We start from the raw sequence: 20270 nt of genomic DNA on the forward strand, positions 1-20270 counted from the left end.
ATATATATATTTTTTTTTTTTTTTTTTTGCTGCAAGAATGCACAGTAGATCCAGTCACGCAGAGAAAAAAAAAAATCAAAGGTCACAATTCCTCTTATTACTGACTCCCAGCACAAAGTGACAGCGACACAGGAGATTTGAGGAAACACTAAAGCTGACTGCACAATAAAGATCATGTTCATGCTCCACCCAACCAGCTGCCTGCGCCTGACATGGAGCTCTAACCTCAGCATCTGCAGCTAATCCCGGGAGCACGTCAGCACGCTTCACTCCCCGCAAACACGAATGGAAAATTAGGAAGGTGAGGTCAATGTAAATGAATCCTCACTTCAGGCAAAAACATAAGCGCAAGAGAAATGCAGAATAAGGAGTCGATATCCGGCCCCGTCATTGATTCTCATTTGCTTTGTGCTTCCTCGTCACAGCTAAATCAAACAAAGGTCTCACGCTGCTGGTGCCTGACATGTGGCAGGGCAAAAGACTGCAGAGATCAATGTCCTGCTGCAGAACATCTAGTCCCTCATCGCCTATCACACCACTGCTAGTCCAGAGAAGGTCAAGCCCCAGCGAGGTCTCATGTCACCGATGGAAAGATGACAGCTGCCAATGAAAGAGCAACTGTTTGCCAAGAAGAACCCTGAGGCTTCATTTCAAAGAAAGGACTCCTCACGTCCCCTGGATTTGAATGTAATAACAAAGTTTTTAGAGAAAAAAAAACCCACACGGCATCTTTGATCTTTTTTTTTCCTCTTCTTCCTCTTTTTTAATCAGAACCTTCTTAAATAATTTAACTGTACATGTCATTTAACATGGGACAAACCCAAGCAAATGTTAGAGCCACTGAGTCCTGTTACCTTTGTTACTCTGGAAAAAGATACCCTTTAATCACATACAGTGCAAAGCTCCCAACCTCTACGGTTCATTATTAGGCCAGAGTAAAAGCATAGTCAACTCCATCAACCTAGTTATAAAAGGGAAAAGTATAAAACATAGAATTTTCATTATTTTGTGTACATATTTGCAACAGTATAAGAAAAAAACAAACAAAAACAAAACCTTAGGAAAAAAAAATCTAACAGAGATGGAATTTGATTTGAAAATCAGACCTGAGCATTCTGTAGCACTTCAGGCCATCATTAAAGTTTTATTCAATGTTATGAAGACTGTTAGGATTTAAAAGTAAAAATAAAACATTTTGCAGCATTATCACTTGCTATCCTTGCAGACCCAATGTGGGATTCAAGGAATGTGTATTCAAGGCTGCTGAGAGGCCAATAGCTACCTGATGAAGAATCCTTTTTGTGCCTGTTTTGTTTGTTTCAGACACAAGTGTCCTTGTCTGAACATTCCTAAGTGTTGTTTGGCCACCTTCCCTTACACGGTGTGCAAAACTGTTTTTATTCATCGTGATCAGTTGCAAAGAGAAATGCAAACGTCACCCAAAAATCCACAAGTGTCGAAACAGATTTTTTTCCCCCTACAACCCTCACCAAACTACACCTTTAATTTTAGTCACAGGAAAAACAAGCTGCTCAGAACCCAAAATAACCAACACCATCTACCTCCCCGTGTGTCATAGACTTCAAGATGAATACCTGAACCTCGTCCTACTGCTGCCTGAGCGCCTGTCTGAGAATCTTTGGCCTTGTGCAGTTTTTTTTTTCTTTTTTCTTCCTCCGATCCATTCTGCTAGCAGCTCCGGAGAACTTCTTTTCAGAGACATTTCTCCGGGTCATAGATGGAGCTGGAAGCATCTCATTGCACTCTGGAAGGTTGACCACCAGCATCTCCGCGAGCGCACATTACTTATGCACAGACAGTAGCAGGTTAATCTGTAAGACAAGCGTGAAATGTGATGAGAGCACTCTCGTCCACAGCTAAATTAAACAATGTCTCAACAGAATTTGATATCAGCCGTTTCGCAACTGGATGCAGCAACATTAAACCACATCTGGTGACTAAGTCTGTATGTGTAGTATAATAATGTACCTGCTCCATGGACGGACATGCAATGATTTGAAGGTCTTCTCCACTGTACTCCTCCTGAAGCAAGGTCAGCAGTCTTTGGAACACCTGCTGGATGTTATTCTGTGGGAAAAGTCGTCCTGTTACTGAGTGCCACAGAGAAATGAAGACAGTAGTACATGTCCTACCACTTTATGTCCCTTCTCTTTCTGGTTTCTATGTCAACAGCACAAGTTTGTTTTTCTCTAAGGCAGCTTCACCTGGCTGACACTTTGATCAACAGTAAAGAGAGAAAAAAAATTATTATTCTATACTTAGTTAAGTTAACTTACAACAAACAATGTGATTATAAATCCTTATATACATGCAGTTAGTATAAGTACACAACCATTACAGAGCCATCGTTGGCTTTACTTGAGTTCCAAACCAAACACTGATCTATTTTTCTACTGTTCCTTGAATTTCGGACACGAGTTGAACCAGAAACCAGTTTAGTACTCGATAAATCTATCGATCTTCTCTACATTTTTACACACATTCTCCTTTTCTTCAATTTTCTCTTCCATAAAAATGTTGGCTGACATCCAGTGAGTAAACTACTTCTGATCAGGATATAGGGAATCCCAGGTGGAGGAAAAGAAAAGCCAACTTTACTTTTTATATATACTGTGTGTGTGTGTGTGTGTGTGTGTGTATATATATATATATAAACACAAACTGTAAGTTTCATGTATATCTGGCTTACTTTGCTTTACATTATCTTGTTTCTTCAATTTTGTGAAAGTACATGTGAACAAAATGTTCTGCTTTTGCAGCATATAGGGCTTCAATAAGTGGTTTTCACTGATTTGAGTGTTTACTCTGGCAATTTCTATAGCGTCAAGGTTATGGTCTAGTAATATTTGCTTACTTTCACCGCCGCTAATAGAAGAAAATAATTTATGTAGACCAGTGTACTACTGGAGAAATATACATATATATGCATATACACATATATGAATATACACATATATGTGTATGTATGTATGTATGTATATATATACTGTGTTTTCAAGTGCTACTGTATATTACAATATAACATTATATGGGAAGAATCTGTGAATAGTTTTTGAAACTGCCATCTTTGAAAAATACAACAATACAACAATTCTCTTTCATTGTTTCTCTCTCTCTCTATATATATATATATATATGTGTATATATATATATTATATATTTCTCAAGACATTTCTGGAGACTTAGACACCTCATTATTTATCTCCAAGGTCGTTCGGTACAGAGATTAACTCTGAGGAATAGAAGTGGGCTTGAAAGATTTCTGATGCTCTGTATGGTTTTTCTTAACAGCTCAGTATAATAGAGCCGTAGTTATACGAGTTAAGCTCTGCTGAGATTAATGTGTGGATGCCCTCTAATTTAGTAATTAACAAATTAATTGAGTTATTTAACAACTTAATGACTGGACCCACTATCACATAATGAAAATGCGTTTGTACAATATAATTAAAAAAAAAAATCCCACAGTAAAATACAGATTACACCCAGGGATTTTCCGCCACCCACCCGAACAGGCTTGAAAAGGATGAACTCTGTGTCTCTATTGGCTAAGTACAAGGACATGCTCTGTAAAGTGCTTGGCAGCTTGCTCTTCATCACACGGTAGGTAGCCATCACTATATCGTTGATCTTTGCTGAAAAGAGAGAGGGGGGAAAAAGTACTGAATTAAAAAAAAAGGAAGAAGAAAAAAAAGACCAAGCCTGGAGCATGGACTATACCAGTTTTGATGAATTACACCATGAAGCGCAGTGCATCTTGAGACAAATCTTACCTGGCTGTGCCCAAGGTTGCTGAGATAAACTGTACGTGGGACCGCCTTGGACAGCCATAGTTTTAAGAGCTGTAACCTGAATGCAGCAGAGACCATCAAAGTAAAGTGTCAAAATTTGAAAAGATTTAATTTGCAGAATGATCAATACGGAATAGCAAGTACAGCTGGCTGCACTGCCACTTTCAGACAGTTCAATTAAGCTGTGAATTACAGGAATAGTAGTGGCAACCTACGAAAAACTGAGTGTGAGTGGTGGAAATAAAGACAGGCATAAAAGAACAGCTTCACATAAACTGTTGTAAACATAAACTGTCTGAGGACACTGCAGTGTTTGGCTACGTAGGTTCAGCTGTGGCTGCGGCCGCGGCCGACCACTACTTAGTTATTGCCTCCACTGTGATAGTCTACTTGTTACTGTTATTGTACACTAAATATTGAGTGTCTCAATCTGCTGGGCACAATCTGTTTATCACAAACAATGTCTGAGGTTTTTATACCCCACAGGTTTAAGTGCTTAACTCATTGGCCATCTCTGCTGAAGTCTGCTTCATTTTGGTGATGGCGCTCTGGGCCATGCCCAGCTCCGTGGCAAACAAACAAAATGAACTGTGACAGGATCACATTTTTAAAAGAATTATACATAGTAATGATGCCATGCAAAGTCATGGTTATAAACATTGAGCCTCACGCCTCTTCAAAATGAAACTGACTTCAACAAATGGGTAATTTCACATTTTATTTTAATTACTTCATATCTACCTACAAATGGTTATTAAATTAAATTAAATTCCTCTCATTATTTCTTAAAATATCATCCATGTTGTTTGCTCTTAACATCCAAACACATCATAGCATACAGCTGGAGTCACTAATATTAGTTTGATGTAGCCTGTGTGGGTGGGGTTGAGGAGATGCAGGGACAACCTGGCCATAGAGTCTTCACAAAAACACTGCACAGTACATCTACATCGTGACAAAATACACACATTTTGGCCAGTTCTGTCACTTGTTATAACCCAGACCTCCATTAACCAGTTTATCCTCTTAATGTGTCTTTTGTTAGAATTTACCTTAGTGAGGAACTCTTCAAGGTTGCCCACAAACATCTGAGTCTGCTGCTGGATGAACTGCTCACAGCTGAACTTCAGGTGTCTGTCCACGTCCTTCTTAGAGTCAATGTAGTGCTCCTTTATCTCTGGTGTTCCCTGGGGACCACAGACAAAAGGGCTTTACTGATTCAAATTGTGCAAAGTGACTGGCATGTTTTTATTTATTTTTTTAAATAAGGGGGAAAAGACAAAACTAGAATCTACCTCCAAAAGGAATTCATAAATAAGGGGGAAAAGACTAGAATCTACCTCCAAAAGGAATTCAAGGATGGCATTGTGGCTGTTAAGTCGGAAGAGTTTGGGAACAGCCTTAGGGTTGAGGATTTTGAATGCAGCATCTGGAGACAAAGCAAAAGGAAATCAATCTGGGTTGATGTAGAATTACAGTGCCCTCTAGTGCCACAAATCTACCATGTCCTTGACAGAGGCGGTGACAGCAGTGAATCAGCCCCGTCAGCCATTGGTTAATGTACAATACAGCATTGGATTAGACTGTAATTTCCACATTAATTGTTGGTGCTGGTGCATGTGATGGGCACAAGTTGCTTAATGAGCATGAGAATGTAATGACTGGCTTTATGAAGCCGAACACCAATTTCCCCTCCACCTTTAATTATCTTACCTCGCGTTTTCTTCAGGTCCAGTGAGATTTCCTTGATGGCAAAATCGGTGTGAAATGGGGCAATCTGTTCACGCATTATCAGCAGGTGCTTGATCAGGAAAAGTTGTCCATCTATTTGTGTCTGCACAAAGTGATAGCACAACAGTTAAGTCGGTAATAGAGCGTGCCAAAGGGGCAACCGCAGGCTTATGAAGCAACAGAAATCCTAAAATGCACAAGCTCAGAACATAGAAGGCATCAGGCTGGAATTATTGACTCAGTGAACATGCATGTGTTACTGTAAACAAAAAGGCAGCAGCAGCATTGGTTTATGTATAAAAAAATAATAAATAAAAGACAAATCTCAGACTGATGCTTCAACAATTACTACTGTTCCAATGATATGTGACAGATAGCAGAGAAATTAGGAGCAATTCTGGAGAAGAATGAAATTAATAAATAAAATTTGGTCTGTTGAGTAATCCATAGGGCATAAAAAAGCTATTAGAATTAATCGTAAATGACATCCCAGCTGTTTCACTTAGGGCTCCTGAGGCCTGAGGAAATTTCAGTAAAAGATAAAACATTTTGTCTCAGATAAGTGATCATACTTACTACATAAAAGGAGCTACTAAACCCAACCCTGAATAAATAGACACTTTTCTCTTAACTCTTTGTGCCAACCTTGTTTTTAAGGATGATATCAGAGGCCTTAAGGAGGGACTGGATGCACGCTGATAAGGCTTCTTGAGATAAACCCTGGAAGACTGCTCTCTGGAAAAAGACCAAGTCACAGTGAGAGACAGAAAAAGAGAGAGAGGGAGGGAGAGAGACAAGTGTTGCAGAAGTGGGTAACCTACTTTTCTAACACCCTCACCCTGCACTTTTTAACGACAGAATGGTGTAAATTACTTGGCAGAATCAGAATCAGACTCACATCGATACATCTGTAGAGCTTAGACAGACAAACCAGAGTTCGTCTCACAGTAGGGTACCACATGCCGTGGAGATCAGCAGGGGAAACGGATGTCTGCGAGCGTGAGGTTTCCACATTTGCAGCATTTGCTGTACAATATAGAAGAAAGAAAAGCCATCAGGCGAGTGACAACAACTTCAAATACGACAAAAAATCACGTGTCATAATGTGGAAACGGACCAGCGTTACTGTCTCTTCTGCCATCAGGATCTTCAAGCTGTACTTCAGAGAACGACGATTCCTGCGACACCTGCTTCATCTGCTCCTCCTTTATACTCTGAGCAATCCTCTGTTGTCAGAGACGAGTTAGTAAATAAACAAAAAGAGTTTACGATAGAAGTCACATTTTCATAATAACTATAACAGAAGGCCCATGGGTAAATTAATTTATCATAAATTAGAAAAATCAATCTTCCAAATTGCACCGACACCACAGGTGAATAAACTGAATTTATAAATTAAAAATGTAGCATATAAAAATGTTAAATACATTTGCATTTATATTGGCAGTTAATATAAAATAACCCATGAAATATGGAAAAAAAGACATTTCAATTTACCTCCGAACTGTTAATGAAACTTTACTCGCTAAATGTTTTAAAGTAACATTTTTGTCTTTTGGGTTAGCAGTGTCATGGGAAATGTGTTTAACAAGCACAGAAAATGATGGTAGAAAACAGAACAATTAAAATTCAAGCACACAGATGTTATTTGGTGAAAACTATTTAAATGTAATGAAAAAAAAATCATGAGTTAACTTCAGGCAGTAGCATAAACACAAATATGAATGGAAACATGGACATACAGTATATATTGATAGATGCAGACATTAAACATACACATTCACAAGCATAAACAAGCAACATATACACACACATATATATACATATACATACATATATATATACATATATACATACATATATATATATATACACACACACACACACACAATTAATAAGTTCCAGAATAACTTATTAATGATATGAAGGGGGTGTGACCCAGACCCCCTTCGCCCGTCCATTACCCAAACACAATGGAAATGGCAGCATCTGTTTGAAGGAATCATAAAAGTAGAAACTGATACTGCTTTTAGTGCAAAAATAAAAAAACCCACCTCCATCATCTCCAGTTTCTCAGGGTACGCCAAATCGCCTGGAGCTGGGTTGTAGCCTGTGATGTCACTCTGGATGTATATGTGTGTTCTGTAGACCAACCTCTCCTGCACATCCTCCAGCATCTGCTTCACTACTGCGTCAAAGGCCCCCAACTGTGAAACTGCACACAGGCCAATCTGCAGTTTAACCTTCAGTTCGATTTCAATGGAAACACGCTTCCTACATAATAAAAGTGTTATTTTCATCTTTATGTCTTTTTATTCCAGGATATAAACAAATGCCAGAGTCTTTCTTTTTGGCCTTTTCTGAATTAATATTTTCCTGCATGCAGGTGCATGTCAAATCAAGACAAACCATCAAGATTAGTGGAAAAGCAAAAGCTCACTATTGGCACTGTTGCATTTCGCTCACTCACCCCTAAACTCACTGTTACACGACACAAGGACATTTCAGTAGGACAAAAGCTGTTCTTTACCGTTGTTTTGAACATGGTCTTCGAGCATCTCGTTCTTCAGAATGCTGCAGAGCTCTGACAGGGTTTCCAGATGAATGATGTGGATGATGAGAGGCCGCAGGACATCGTACAGAGACAGACACAGATTCTCCAACAGCTCACTGTTCAGACATCATGACACAAAGACATTTATTTGGATAAAAAGCTGAGAAATCCACACCCTCTATACAAATGAATGTATTAGCCAGTAAACCAAAGCAGGTGTGATGTCCTGTGGTTTTAGGCATTACACCTCAAACAGATAAGACGATAGAGACTCTTTGTGCTAAAAAAAACCCCAGTTTTACTCACTCTAATTTAGGTGTTGGTTTGGAGAAGAAATCGTTGTAAAGCTGGTGTTCATCCTGGCAGACGTGCACCATGAAGGCGCAGCCGCTGCGAACCTGCACGGGTAGACATGATCATAATTATTCACCACGGAGCACTGAAAATGTGTTGTTTTGTTTTGGTCCACTTCAAACATAAATGCCAGGAGCACCTACTGTATCACAGCAATCATTAACAAGATGCATAACCTTTCAAGTTTCATTAAAAAAGTCAGACAGGTAGAATGCCTGTTTTGCCTTTTCATTAGATAAAACGCTGACCTTTAATTATCACATCCCCATCAGGCTAATTAGTGAAGTTTCTCAAATGCCAAACAGCATCAGGACCTAATCTGTACTGCTGCTTGATCTGATCTGTTTGAAGATGTATGTGTGAATGAAAATATTACACCACTGTTGTGTTTGAAGACACAAAAGTAAAAACAGCATAATAAAGCGCAGTATTATGTATGAGGAAACGCCGAGGGTATACTAACAACGGCGAGTCCCCACACAGCAATTCACTTGTGAACACAGCGGCATTACACTCTGGACGCCTGCTGTACAAAATCTCAGCTTGTGCTCATTTATCATGTGCACAGCTCTGAGTCTGCACCAAACAGTCCAGCAAATTTCCCGGGGGCTCTAAACTGGGCATTCCTTACAAGCTCAAATGTCATTGGAAAAATATCTAAAGGGCAACTCCTGCTTTGAACCCGTCGTGCCTCACCAGAGCACAGTGGTCTTTGCTGTTCTGATTGGTCAGGTCAGTGATGGTGGATGTGATGCTGGGGCTCAGGAGCTGCTCTCGCTGGTCCAGGTAGCACTGGTGGACCTCGTCCAGAAGCTGCTGGTACCTGCTCACATCAGCCAAAGAACAGATGAGTTAATTTCAAACAAAACAGAATAATAAAAAAGAAAACACATGCATGAGCTCCGTACAGAATGACTCACTCTGGTATCTTCTCTGTCCGCTGTTCTATCTGTTCAATTAGAGACTATACAACAACGACAAGGCAAATCATCACAGAAGGAATGGGCAATGGGAAACTGCAAGTGTATCTGTGAAATTATGTTGCAAAAATCCTGTAATTACAAACAGATACTCACTCTGACTTTTGGTGCAGCAGCTCTGAACTTGACATAATAGAGAGTAAATGCATTGTCGGCATTGGTCAAGCCCATTGGATCCTGGAAAGCAGTAAGATTTATTAAAATGTATATATAAAATATTTAATTTAATTTAATATATAAAATAATTTATATATACATATATAAATATAAATTAATATATTCATTATACATACATAATGCAAATATCATTTCCATATGTTTATACATGTATTTATACATATATGCACATTTTATATATATATTTATTTATTTACATACAATCAAATACATAGCGAGTTGGTGACTGTAGCAGGATGTGTGGGTTTTTCTTACCCTTTTTGTTAACTGGCTCGTGAGCTGCTGCATAGTGTTTACAATGTGGATCTTCATGAAGTGCATAGCTTTCGAAAGACACTGTTTAAATTTGGCCAAATAAACAGGATAGTCCTTGAAATTTGGCTGCAAACAGAGGAGCAAACAAACATCAGACAGTAATTGCGGACACGTCTCACCATCCGCCCCAGAGTCTGCATAACAAGGCGCGCGTGTGTAGTTATTCTATAGCCCATAAAGCAGAGAACTGTTATATTCTTACAAAGTGAAATTGCAAAATCTCAGCAGCACAGTGGGTATAAATTATTAAACAGGAGGCACTGAAATATATTTACAGCTTAAAAAACACTGGCACTGAAATAAAATCTACACACAGAGGCAAAATTTGGGGAGGATATGAGCAGCTTACATGTGAAGAAACATATTCAATGCAGTCATCCAACTTTGACAGCATCGGTATAAAACCTTCACTGTTTACAGACAAGGTTGACGAGTTGAGTTTCTGCAGAGAAAAAGAAGAAGAAGAAAAATCAGTTCCTTTCCTGTTGGTCTCTAAAACTGAAGCATTTGTTCAGTCACAACTGCCAAAGATTTGTTTTGTTTTTTTTTTGTCTTTTTGATATGGTTAATCATTTTTCTACGTTTGGTCGGAGCAGAGAAATGCATCTGACATCAAAATCCTTCAGTTTGACAGCTTTCTTCTCAAGAATGCAGCTGCTGATTCATCAACACAAACAGGCATACAAAAATAAATTGCTGAACAAAAACACATTTACTGTATCAGCGTGCACATTTAGATAAACGTGATAAATGATGAAGCCTAATGACAAAAAACAAAGTACAGCCTACCGTGTTGATGTGTTCTAGCTCATTAAAATATGACAGCTTCTGCTGTATGCTCTCTGCCAGGTCAACCAGCTCACTCTACGAAGAGAAACAATGAAAGAGAATTTTTCAAAGATGGCAGTTTCAAAAACTATTCACAGATTCTTCCCATATAATGTTATATTTTAGCCACATAAAACACTTGACACCAGTAAATGTCATGGATTATATTGTCTTCATCCTATGACTGTTTCACTGTGGTATTATAGGAACACTGACAGGCAATTTCCAGAGTTCAGCAGCGCTCTTAACATTTATTGAATACAAAGCCTTTAAGAAGTTGCCAATGCTTTTAAAAGGTAGTTATTAACATCAGTTAACTTCACAGTGAACTTAGAGAGAGTTCGTTAGGATGCACAGCTGCTTAAATCATCTATCAAAGTTTGGTCACTGAAAGTGATTGGAGAATTGTAGGAATAATATAGGAATCTTAGAGGTTAAAAAACACACAGATTTTCAGGTAATTAAATTATTCAATTTACAAGTGTAAATGTCTTTCCTTTTTAAAAAAACAAAACAACCAAAAATCAAAACTTTTCTCCCTCGCAAAAGCAAACAACAGCTCGATGAAAGACACTCTTGAGGGGGGCATATCATTGTGGAAGTCAACAAAGAAGACGGGACTTTGGTAATGAAAAACAGAGCAGTTTTACAGTACACAAGGTGCAAGGAAGCGGATGACGCCGAGCAGAAAGTAAAAAGCACCTGTCTAGGTCTGAAACGAGATTCCTCAAGATATATAGTACTTGTAATGGAATAATAGGAACAGAGGACAGATTCATAAATTTATACATGAATATATTTTAGTGTCTGGAGGTTGTTCACTTGTGCATAACCACAGACAGAATGTTTTTTTTCTTGTTGAGATAAACAAGGTAGTAGATAAAAAAATGTTGTTTGAAGGGAAAATGTATTAAATGATCAAAAATCTGCCATAGAATCATGATAATATATTATATTACTGTGTGTTTGTGTTACAAGCAAAACTATAAATAATTACTATAAAGAGTTACAGGGTCGAGAGTTAGGTTTATTTCATGCAATGAAATGACTCCAAAAAGGCTCAGGAAAATACCTCAATACCTAACTTCTATTGTCAGCAAACAACTCGGGAAAATACCTCAATACCTAACTTCTATTGTCAGCAAACAAGAGTCAAAAATTGAAATCAACAGTTTTAGATCTAACAAATGTTCAATGAGACAAAATTGAAATCGACAGTTTTAGATCTAACAAATGTTCAATGGTACGCTGAGTCCTCGTGTTAGATATGATATGATGTGAGAAAAGCTTTGTTGATTCCCACATCAAAATATTCACCCGCAATATAACAATATACACACACACACACACACACACACACACACACACACACACACACACACACACACAGGTACATACAGAAGGCATGTTACCTGCTCTTTCAACAGCTGTTCACAGGCTTCATGTAAAGTCCCAGTTTTATTGGAAACAAATAGGTACTGTTTCTGAAGGGAGTCCAGGTGCTCCAGGGCTGTGCTGACATCTTTCAGTATAGCATCACAATGTTCCTGGTAGCAGTTCAATTCATCTCTTGTTTTTCTTTGGGGGAAAAAAACAAACAAACAGAATGTGTTGGCCTTGATGGAGCCAAATAATGTAGCTGAGCTCACAGAGAAACAAAGTGTTAAACAATAACATCTGTAATGACCATCCCCCAGGTATGCAATTTCTAAAAATAATGTTTTTTAAAGGAAAGCAATGTTTTGCTACTTGTACTAAACCCATCATAATTCCATCACCTAAAGGCAGTAGTAACATGAATCTCAAGAGGATGAAGGACGTCGGACTATTCTCCACAGCTAAATACTAAATAAAAAATGAACCTTTTGAAAAAATGTGGTTTAGAAAAAGAAGTTTAGAAACCAACTCTGTGTGTAGACCCAATCTCTTATGCCTGATTTTATAGTAAATGTTAAAAATTCAAAGTTATCTATTGTGTCAGCTACATAACCAAAACATAATGTACTGGCACAGGTAAGATCATGGGGTCTATGACATGACTGATAAAACATTTAAGACCATAAGCACCTGTATTTTGCACTCTCATCCTGGTCCATGTTTGATTGTAACTTGGCAAACCAGGAGAAAAACTGTAACACAAACATATTATGTGGAACTTTACAACTTGCTACAAGGAAAAGGTCTCCAGTACGATATACTTAGATTCCTTAGAGATAATTTACCTGTTGTGCTGTTTCTATTCTGTCGTTTTCCATATCTAACATCTGAAAACCTTTGAGCAGGACGTCCTCTGTAGAAGCGGGTACAGTAGCTGTAAACGGAGACTTCAAGGACCGGGATGACAGGCTGCATAAGTCTTCAATAGGAAGCTGCAACAGAAAAACATGATTCACTGGATGTGACAACTAGCCTGGTTATGAAGCTAACTGTTGGAATTGGCGTGGCCGCAAACATTATAAACATGCATGCCTGCTAGTTAGGTTTAAACTTAGTGCGTGAGAAAATGTATATCTCGTGAGCTGTTACTGCAAAGTGAGTTTTTATAAAATGCAGACAGTTTAGCTGTTTACTTTATTTCACTTTGGTTTAAGAAGTACATTAGCAGCCCTGTTAGCCAGCTAGCTTCAGTTGTGTGACATCTCACCTCTGACGGCACAGGAAGCGTCTCAGCTGCGGTTCTGATATCCAGGACCGAGTCCATTTGTCTCTCTGTGAGCGGAGCCATGGGGTCGGTGCGGCGATCCCACAACGACAGTTTCTCGCGGGTTTCTTTATCCGTCAAGTCCAGCAGAGACAGATCTGTGGACGCCATCGTCGCTGCAACGACAGCTGCAACGTCAGCGACAACGTCAGCAGCAAAGTGCATGTACTTCCTGTATCGGGAGGGCGGGGCTTTTTAAGGGGGCCGACCTTCCGATAAAATAAAATAAAATAAAATAAAATACACAATAATAAAAAACACACCTAAACAGGTACCTGTATAGGTTGTTATATTTTTTTTGTGTTTGTCTTCCACTTGTCAGTGATCCAAAGCCCTCAAAACTAGTAAAGAAGTATTTCCTAAAATAATGTTAGTGACAAAGCCCTGATCTAAATCTCACAGAACATCTGTGCACTGAGACAATGGTACTTTAGTTAGAAGACCATCAAATTTGAATGTGCTTGAGGGATATATCCACGATGAACAGGCTGGGATATATTGGGAGACTTCATTTATTCAGCAAAATTGTATTCATGCAGGCTTAAATAAATCTACTTATCTTGTGAAAAACTGTTTGGGTGAATGGAAGGTTAATACAGTATGTTCCTTTTATAAGTACATTCAGTAATACATCTTTAAAAAATATTTTCACATGGAAAAACATATTTTCTCAGCAAGACTAAAAAGTTAATCATCTTAAAATAAGTTTTCTTTTGACAAATGGTTTAATTTTGTGTTGTTTTTATTCGGTCCCTCTTCTTTGCAGCTTCAGCTTGCATATTCAGGACTGGAACTACATAAATGGATTAAATTAATTTGCAGAAGCAGCTTTCAGTAAAAAAAAAAAAAACAAAAAAAAAATCTGGATGCCATAATAGGATGACACCAGGTGGTGGAGGGGGGTTAGCATCACATCCTTGTCTGTGGGGAGTCCTGTGGCGAGGTCAAACACAGTTCAGGGACCTACTTTAACTGAAAGATTCCCTGCAGATTTCAAGCCACATTACTCCAGCACAAAAAGACATGTCAGATTCGATCTTGTGCAAAGCCAGACGTAACATACTTAACTAATAGTTATATGAAAAAGTCTTTAAAAAAACAACAAAAATAATTGCATTAATTTGCCTAAAATATGCAACCATGCGCTCTTTTATGATTATGTAGATGAGTTTTGTTTTGGCTGGGAGTCTGGGTCACAGGGAATTCTCTCTGGGGTCATGTTTATTTTTCTTTTCTTTTCCATCCCTTGTTTACTTTAAAATATATATTTTTTTAAATTTAGGTGAGGATACAATTTTTGAATAATGGAAAAAAAAACAGTAAAATAGCTAAAATGTGCAATCAAATTAATTTTTTTTATTAAAACCTTGTCAAAGAGAAACCTCAGATGCATTTTTCTAACCAAAAACCTTTCAAGACAACATCCTTTTTATTGTACAAACGGTTCAGAAATACATTTTAACCTGACATCTTCGTCTCTTCAAAGTGCTGTTACACAATGTTTAAAAGGAAAAAATAGCATTTTTTTTAAAAATACAACTTGTGACTCTGCTAGTCACTTGTGCTTAAGAAATTATCATAATTCTTAACAATACAGCCATTAAAACATGAACAAAAAGATGAACTTGAAGAAAAGAATATCTGGAAATAATTGTACAATTTGTTCCTATGTTTAAAAAATTGAACCATTCCCTTAAATCCATTCAGACATTAATGTGCAAAAAAGAAAAACATTTTTTAAAAAACTTGGTAAAAATTCCTTAGATTATCCCACTAAATTCGACATACACATTATGTCCACAAGGTAAATGCATGTCATTGGGCTGCCGAGCCAACATATCAAAAAATGTGGTTACGACAGTCAGTGAAGTGCAAGTAGTTTGGGGTAAACAAAGTAAATCCAACAGTGCTGACATTTTTTTTAGTTATTAAACTCTGTCCCCTCCAAGTGGTCAGGGATGGGCAGTCCAGTGAGGATTGTCAAACATCGATTCCACACATTAAACACAGGGCAGATCGGCTGAGCAAAGGCAATGTCAAATGTATACAGGTGCTGAGAGCTGACAGCGTCGTAGAAAGACAGGGATCCGGAGTCGTAGTCCAACAAAACTCCAAGACGCCGCAGGTGGGGTGAAGGCTCAACAGTCATCTCCTTGCTGTTATGTCGTACCACCCAGGAGTTGTTGCAACGAGAGATTACCCAGGAGGCTGAGTTCTTTCCAATCCACTCGTGTTTTGGTGCAGACTTGTACGTGATCCCCACTGCAAACCTAAACCACCGATACAGTGTAGTAGATGAGACTTTGTAAATACACCAACCTTGTTCTGTGGAGTTTATTAGTTAACCTTTCTGAAGAAGAATCCACTCAGTTTGTCAGATATACTCACAACAACTTCTGTCCTCTGCATATTATTAATGGATAGATGGACGGATGGATATGTTGGATATGTCGGTTGGCTCGATGAGTGGACCGACCAACTAACCAACCAACCAACCAACCGACCAACCAACCAACCAACCAGCCGTCAGGTCCACAGTGACAGCCACAGTATTTTCATCACATCACATCAAACCTGTCAGTGTTTTGTTATTTACCATGTGCTTCCTCCTATCAGGACCTCCCAGTAATGGCGTCCACTGTCGATGTAGACGTTTCCTGTGACACCGTAGCTGCTGTGGCTGGAGAAGCGATCCTGACTGTGACTCTTCTTAGACAGACTCTCATCTCTCTCAACCGTCAGGTTATCGTGGGATATCCTCAGCTTGCGGTGAGCAGACTTTGAGTCCAATTTGAATGGCTGACCTATGAAACATTTTGACAGTGCTCATTAGTAACATGCCCTCTAATTGGTAATTAATGATGCTTTGGAGATCGTGTGGTTTGACTGCTGACCCTCACATACTGTTTGTCTTGAGTTTCCCTGGTTCACTGCTGCGGTTGCCAGCCTGGTTTATTGCTTTCACTATGAAGATGTACTTTGTGCCACACTGGAGTCCATGCACAGTGTAGTGGTTCTGCTTGATGTTTGGCACAATCATCCAACTGTCAGCAGAGTTACATAAACCTGCATCGCAGAGACAGAGTCACATCCAGGCTTAAATACAGCAGCAAACAGAGAGGGGCTACATGTGTGCATCTTTTATGCCTGATATTAAACAGTGAGACAGTTTAGTGAAGACACATGCTGGATGTTGTTTTCTAGCTGCTGTTTCTAATTGTCAACTACAACTGCCTAACCACCTATCCAACTGTGCTTGAGCACTGAGGCAGATGACAATAAATTGTTTGATCAAGCATGTTGTGACCTTGTTAGAGCAATCAATTCAAACAGCATGCTGCTTAATTCCACCCACTAATAATAACGAGCATATGCTTTGCATCTGGATGCAAATGTAGTTTTCTTGTACTTTTTTTTTTTTCACAGGGCAAAAAGAGCAGCATGTATTGTTCTTTGTTTTCCTCCAGCCTGATCAGACTCTACAACATCCTGTTTATGATACTAGAACGGAGCTAAATATCATATATAATATTCTTAGACTGTGATTCCGGCAGATAACTGCATATGGACTTACTGACGACATTAGAATGACTGGTGAAGATGGCATACTGAAGTTCATATGTGATGACGGAGAACTCGTCATCTGTCGTCCAGTGAACCGTGATGGTGTCGTACGAAGCCGTGCACAGTTCCTCACGGATTGCCGGTGGATTAGGTGCTGCAATAAAATCACAAATAGTTCCGAGACAAAGCAGAAGCCAAATGAACATTTCTTCATGCAAAGGCACTCAAAACTAGTGGTGGTAAACGGTATAAATATCTTTGTGTTTCTATTATCATTAGTGTAATTAAGCAGCTCCTCTCACTTTAAAGCTGCAGCCCTCATGCAGAGCTATATTCACACTGCACAACAGGAAGTTGGAGGCAAACAATCAAAGCCCTTAATAAGCGAAACAATAGAAATATCTTTAGCACTTTTTCAGCACATATTTATTTCTTTTTTTTCATTTTGTCTTTTCTGTAAGCTTAATTAAAACAGTTTCTATTTGAATGTATAAGCAAGTGCAGCAGTTTGTCAGATTCTCAGTCTTTAATATGACAAAAACAAGAAAAGCCTCTTGCTCAGGCATACTGAAAAGTTTCTACATATCACCTAAAGGGGGCGCACAATGACAAATACTCCTATAATTGGCAGAGTCAACAGGAAAATCTTAACTCTGCATATTTTCCAACCCAAAGGCATTAGTTGTTTTTTTTCTTCTTAACAAAGGTTTGGATTGTTCTTTTCAAAGGCTAAAGAATAGTTTGTTAATAATTCTGTAATGTAGGCCATATATGAAAATATATCTGGCCTTGTGGTGTAAAAAAAATGGAAATTGCACTATTGGTTGTTTGACTATGATTCTCTGAGATAATAACCCAAATTATCATTTGATTAGATATATGTGGACTAAATTGTTGTTTTTTTAGTTTTAGGTTATAATTATTACATTATGTTATAGTCATATACATTTTAATAAGAGGAAAAAACAATAAAACACAACAGCGGATGACATATGAGTGGATCGTTTGTGATTGACAGGAGGATCATCCAATTGGATTTTCAGACGATATGTGACAAGATATTTGTATTTATGTTGAGGCTGTGTAACCTGGCTTAGTTTGATAATGAAATGGCAACTGTAACGCTCATTACCACTTTATTCTAATTCCCTTGGGTTTATATTAATCACTACGATGTGAGTTCAACAGCAGCTTCTTACCAGTGAGGTAATCCAGGCCTTCCAGCATTTTCTTCTCTCTGGTGAAATCCAAAACAAAACTATCAAACGTGTCATTCAGGTTAATTTCTGGGATCAAGATCTGGGAGGAGGCCGTGGCCATTGACACTCTGTGAAAAAAAGACACAGGTATGAGTTTGACAGGTGTGTACAGTAAACGTACACAGTATGTATTCTGTACATGCTGTTGCCTTCGATCCGTCTCTCACCTCTCACAGGTGTTTTTAGCAGTCTGCAGAAAGCGAGTGTGGTCCGTCTCCTTCAGGGTCTGGTCAGCCTGAGTGATGAGAGACGAGGACCTCTCGATGCACTGCTTGCAGCTGGCTATCTGCTGGGCTAATTTCCTCATTCGCACAGACTGCACAGGAAGTGTTGATAAATGAAAAGCTCGGTAAATAACATAATGGCTCACCGTATGACGCACCAACCTTCCAGATGGTAGATTGGATTTTACCTCGCCAATTACAAAATGCTCCCGAGGAGAAAAAACAATCAGATTTTTACCTATGACAATGTGATTTTTCAGATGTGTAATAGTATTGTAAAAGCTTTACTGAAATTACTGGTGAATATATGAAACATCCCTCACATTACTGTCACCAGACCTGACCCCCTCTGTGTATTTCTGGTTAAAAGCAATCCAACAAATTGACACAAAGCACAGGGTGAAGAAGGAAAGAGTTCTCCTCTGGAAACTGTCATCTCAGGAAACAGAACTGATCTTTCTCTGACACTGAAGGCAGCGTAGAATGCTGCTGCTGCTCTTAAATGCATTTCAACCAGAGAAAGAGTAAGGCAGAGAATTATAGGTGCTGGAGGCAGACACATTCCAGAGCTGTGAAATCAAACTAAACATAACACAAAGCAGTAGAAGGTAAAATTTAGGCAACGTTGACAACAGACCAGCTACAAACATCGTGTTAACTTAAAGCTGACATTTGGTAAAATATATCTGAATCCTTTAAATTGGAATGAAAAACCTTGAAAAGACCATCAGTGTTTACACTGAGCAACTGTTTGTTAAACAAAGCAATTTAGAAATCGATGCCTGCAGCACACTTCAGAAAATTTTGGACAGAAGCCAGTTTGCCGTTGGGTCCAATCTCTTTTTCTTTTAATTGAATTTTTTAATTAATTGCAAACTGTGTGTTTTTTTAGTTGTTGCAGTTTTGCCAGAGGATTTTTTTTTCTCCCATTCTCGCTGCGCTGTCAACAGATGGGAGGACATTTTTCCAGCAGCCCGGTGTCTCAGTTTGAACATCATGAGCACCTGCGTTAAAACTGTGCTGCATTTTAAGACCTCAGCATTGTAGTTAACATTTTTAAATCTACCCTCTCACCATGACATTTTGCTGGTTGCACTCACAGGGAATTTTCACTTCTTTAACAGTCTATAAAACCGTTTGCTGGACCGAAAATCATCAGTCAGCTTGAGAAAGACTGACTGAAATAAACTCATGACAAATGTTCCCAGTGGAGCCGTCAACATGAATGCATTCATTTGAGGAATTAATCAGATTAAAATTTTAAACAGATTTTAACGTGATTAATCACGATTAATTGTGATTAAGCTACAGTTACACCGTGATCGATCGGATCAAAAATGTTATTGTTTGACTCACAGAAACGTTTCCGTGGTTTCTTCCCTCTTCTCACACTACTGCATTCACTTTGGTATAAAATATTCACCGACCAAATCTGTCTTTGTTTAGAGCCTAATCTGAGGTCACAGACGGCAGTTGTTGAATTCTACTGTCAGGTCACTGACGTCGAGACTGCAGATTGATGCCGAAGTTAATGAACTGCCTTCCATATTGCCACTTATAAAGGTCCGCTAATGTTTCCTTTATTAGCTACTGGCCGTTGAGTGAGTCTGTGGCTTCAAAATGACACTAATGTGCAACAGTGTGTTTTATGAACCCACAATTTGCAGGATTGATGTCGCCGATGCTGTGAAAAGTTACACTCCCTCGGTCCGAGGTGTAACATCGTGAAGATAAAAGGTTTTTACAGTAGTGCAATTATTTATCACTGCTG

At 38.7% G+C, this 20270-nt stretch overlaps 2 protein-coding genes across 6 annotated transcripts in view; both read right to left on the minus strand.

The window, feature by feature from the left end:
- cog3 (component of oligomeric golgi complex 3) overlaps positions 1–13599 on the minus strand; it is a 17728-nt gene extending 4129 nt beyond the window's left edge. Inside the window, exons 1-23 of one of the 2 annotated variants that reach the window (XM_008328547.3) lie at positions 13396–13599; positions 12974–13120; positions 12819–12880; positions 12164–12329; positions 10713–10787; positions 10273–10365; positions 9864–9989; positions 9528–9608; positions 9372–9415; positions 9148–9274; positions 8404–8495; positions 8074–8213; positions 7598–7758; positions 6661–6769; positions 6442–6569; positions 6189–6278; positions 5526–5646; positions 5153–5241; positions 4865–4999; positions 3795–3870; positions 3529–3656; positions 1990–2088; positions 1782–1832 (exon numbers count right to left, since the gene is read on the minus strand). In XM_008328547.3, the coding sequence (XP_008326769.1) occupies positions 1803–1832; positions 1990–2088; positions 3529–3656; positions 3795–3870; positions 4865–4999; positions 5153–5241; positions 5526–5646; positions 6189–6278; positions 6442–6569; positions 6661–6769; positions 7598–7758; positions 8074–8213; positions 8404–8495; positions 9148–9274; positions 9372–9415; positions 9528–9608; positions 9864–9989; positions 10273–10365; positions 10713–10787; positions 12164–12329; positions 12819–12880; positions 12974–13120; positions 13396–13563 (2487 nt within the window). In that variant the 5' untranslated portion in view covers positions 13564–13599 and the 3' untranslated portion in view covers positions 1782–1802. Of the gene's footprint in view, positions 1–735; positions 1833–1989; positions 2089–3528; positions 3657–3794; positions 3871–4864; positions 5000–5152; positions 5242–5525; positions 5647–6188; positions 6279–6441; positions 6570–6660; positions 6770–7597; positions 7759–8073; positions 8214–8403; positions 8496–9147; positions 9275–9371; positions 9416–9527; positions 9609–9863; positions 9990–10272; positions 10366–10712; positions 10788–12163; positions 12330–12818; positions 12881–12973; positions 13121–13395 lie in introns of those variants that run through there. The other variant, XM_008328546.3, reaches the window with a different exon arrangement.
- Positions 13600–14176: 577 nt separating this feature from the next.
- The window catches only part of mid1 (midline 1), a 42067-nt gene continuing 35973 nt past the window's right edge, over positions 14177–20270 (minus strand). For all 4 annotated transcript variants that reach the window (XM_017039998.2, XM_017040000.2, XM_017039999.2 and 1 more), the window contains 6 exons: positions 18443–18591; positions 18216–18343; positions 17027–17170; positions 16357–16518; positions 16049–16256; positions 14177–15722 (listed from right to left, as the gene is read on the minus strand). In XM_017039998.2, coding sequence (XP_016895487.1) covers positions 15374–15722; positions 16049–16256; positions 16357–16518; positions 17027–17170; positions 18216–18343; positions 18443–18591 — 1140 coding nt within the window. In that variant the 3' untranslated portion in view covers positions 14177–15373. The remainder of the gene's footprint in view (positions 15723–16048; positions 16257–16356; positions 16519–17026; positions 17171–18215; positions 18344–18442; positions 18592–20270) is intronic.

This window comes from Cynoglossus semilaevis, chromosome 16 (genome assembly GCF_000523025.1).
Source record: "Cynoglossus semilaevis isolate Cse_v1.0 chromosome 16, Cse_v1.0, whole genome shotgun sequence".
Taxonomy (NCBI): domain Eukaryota; kingdom Metazoa; phylum Chordata; class Actinopteri; order Pleuronectiformes; family Cynoglossidae; genus Cynoglossus; species Cynoglossus semilaevis.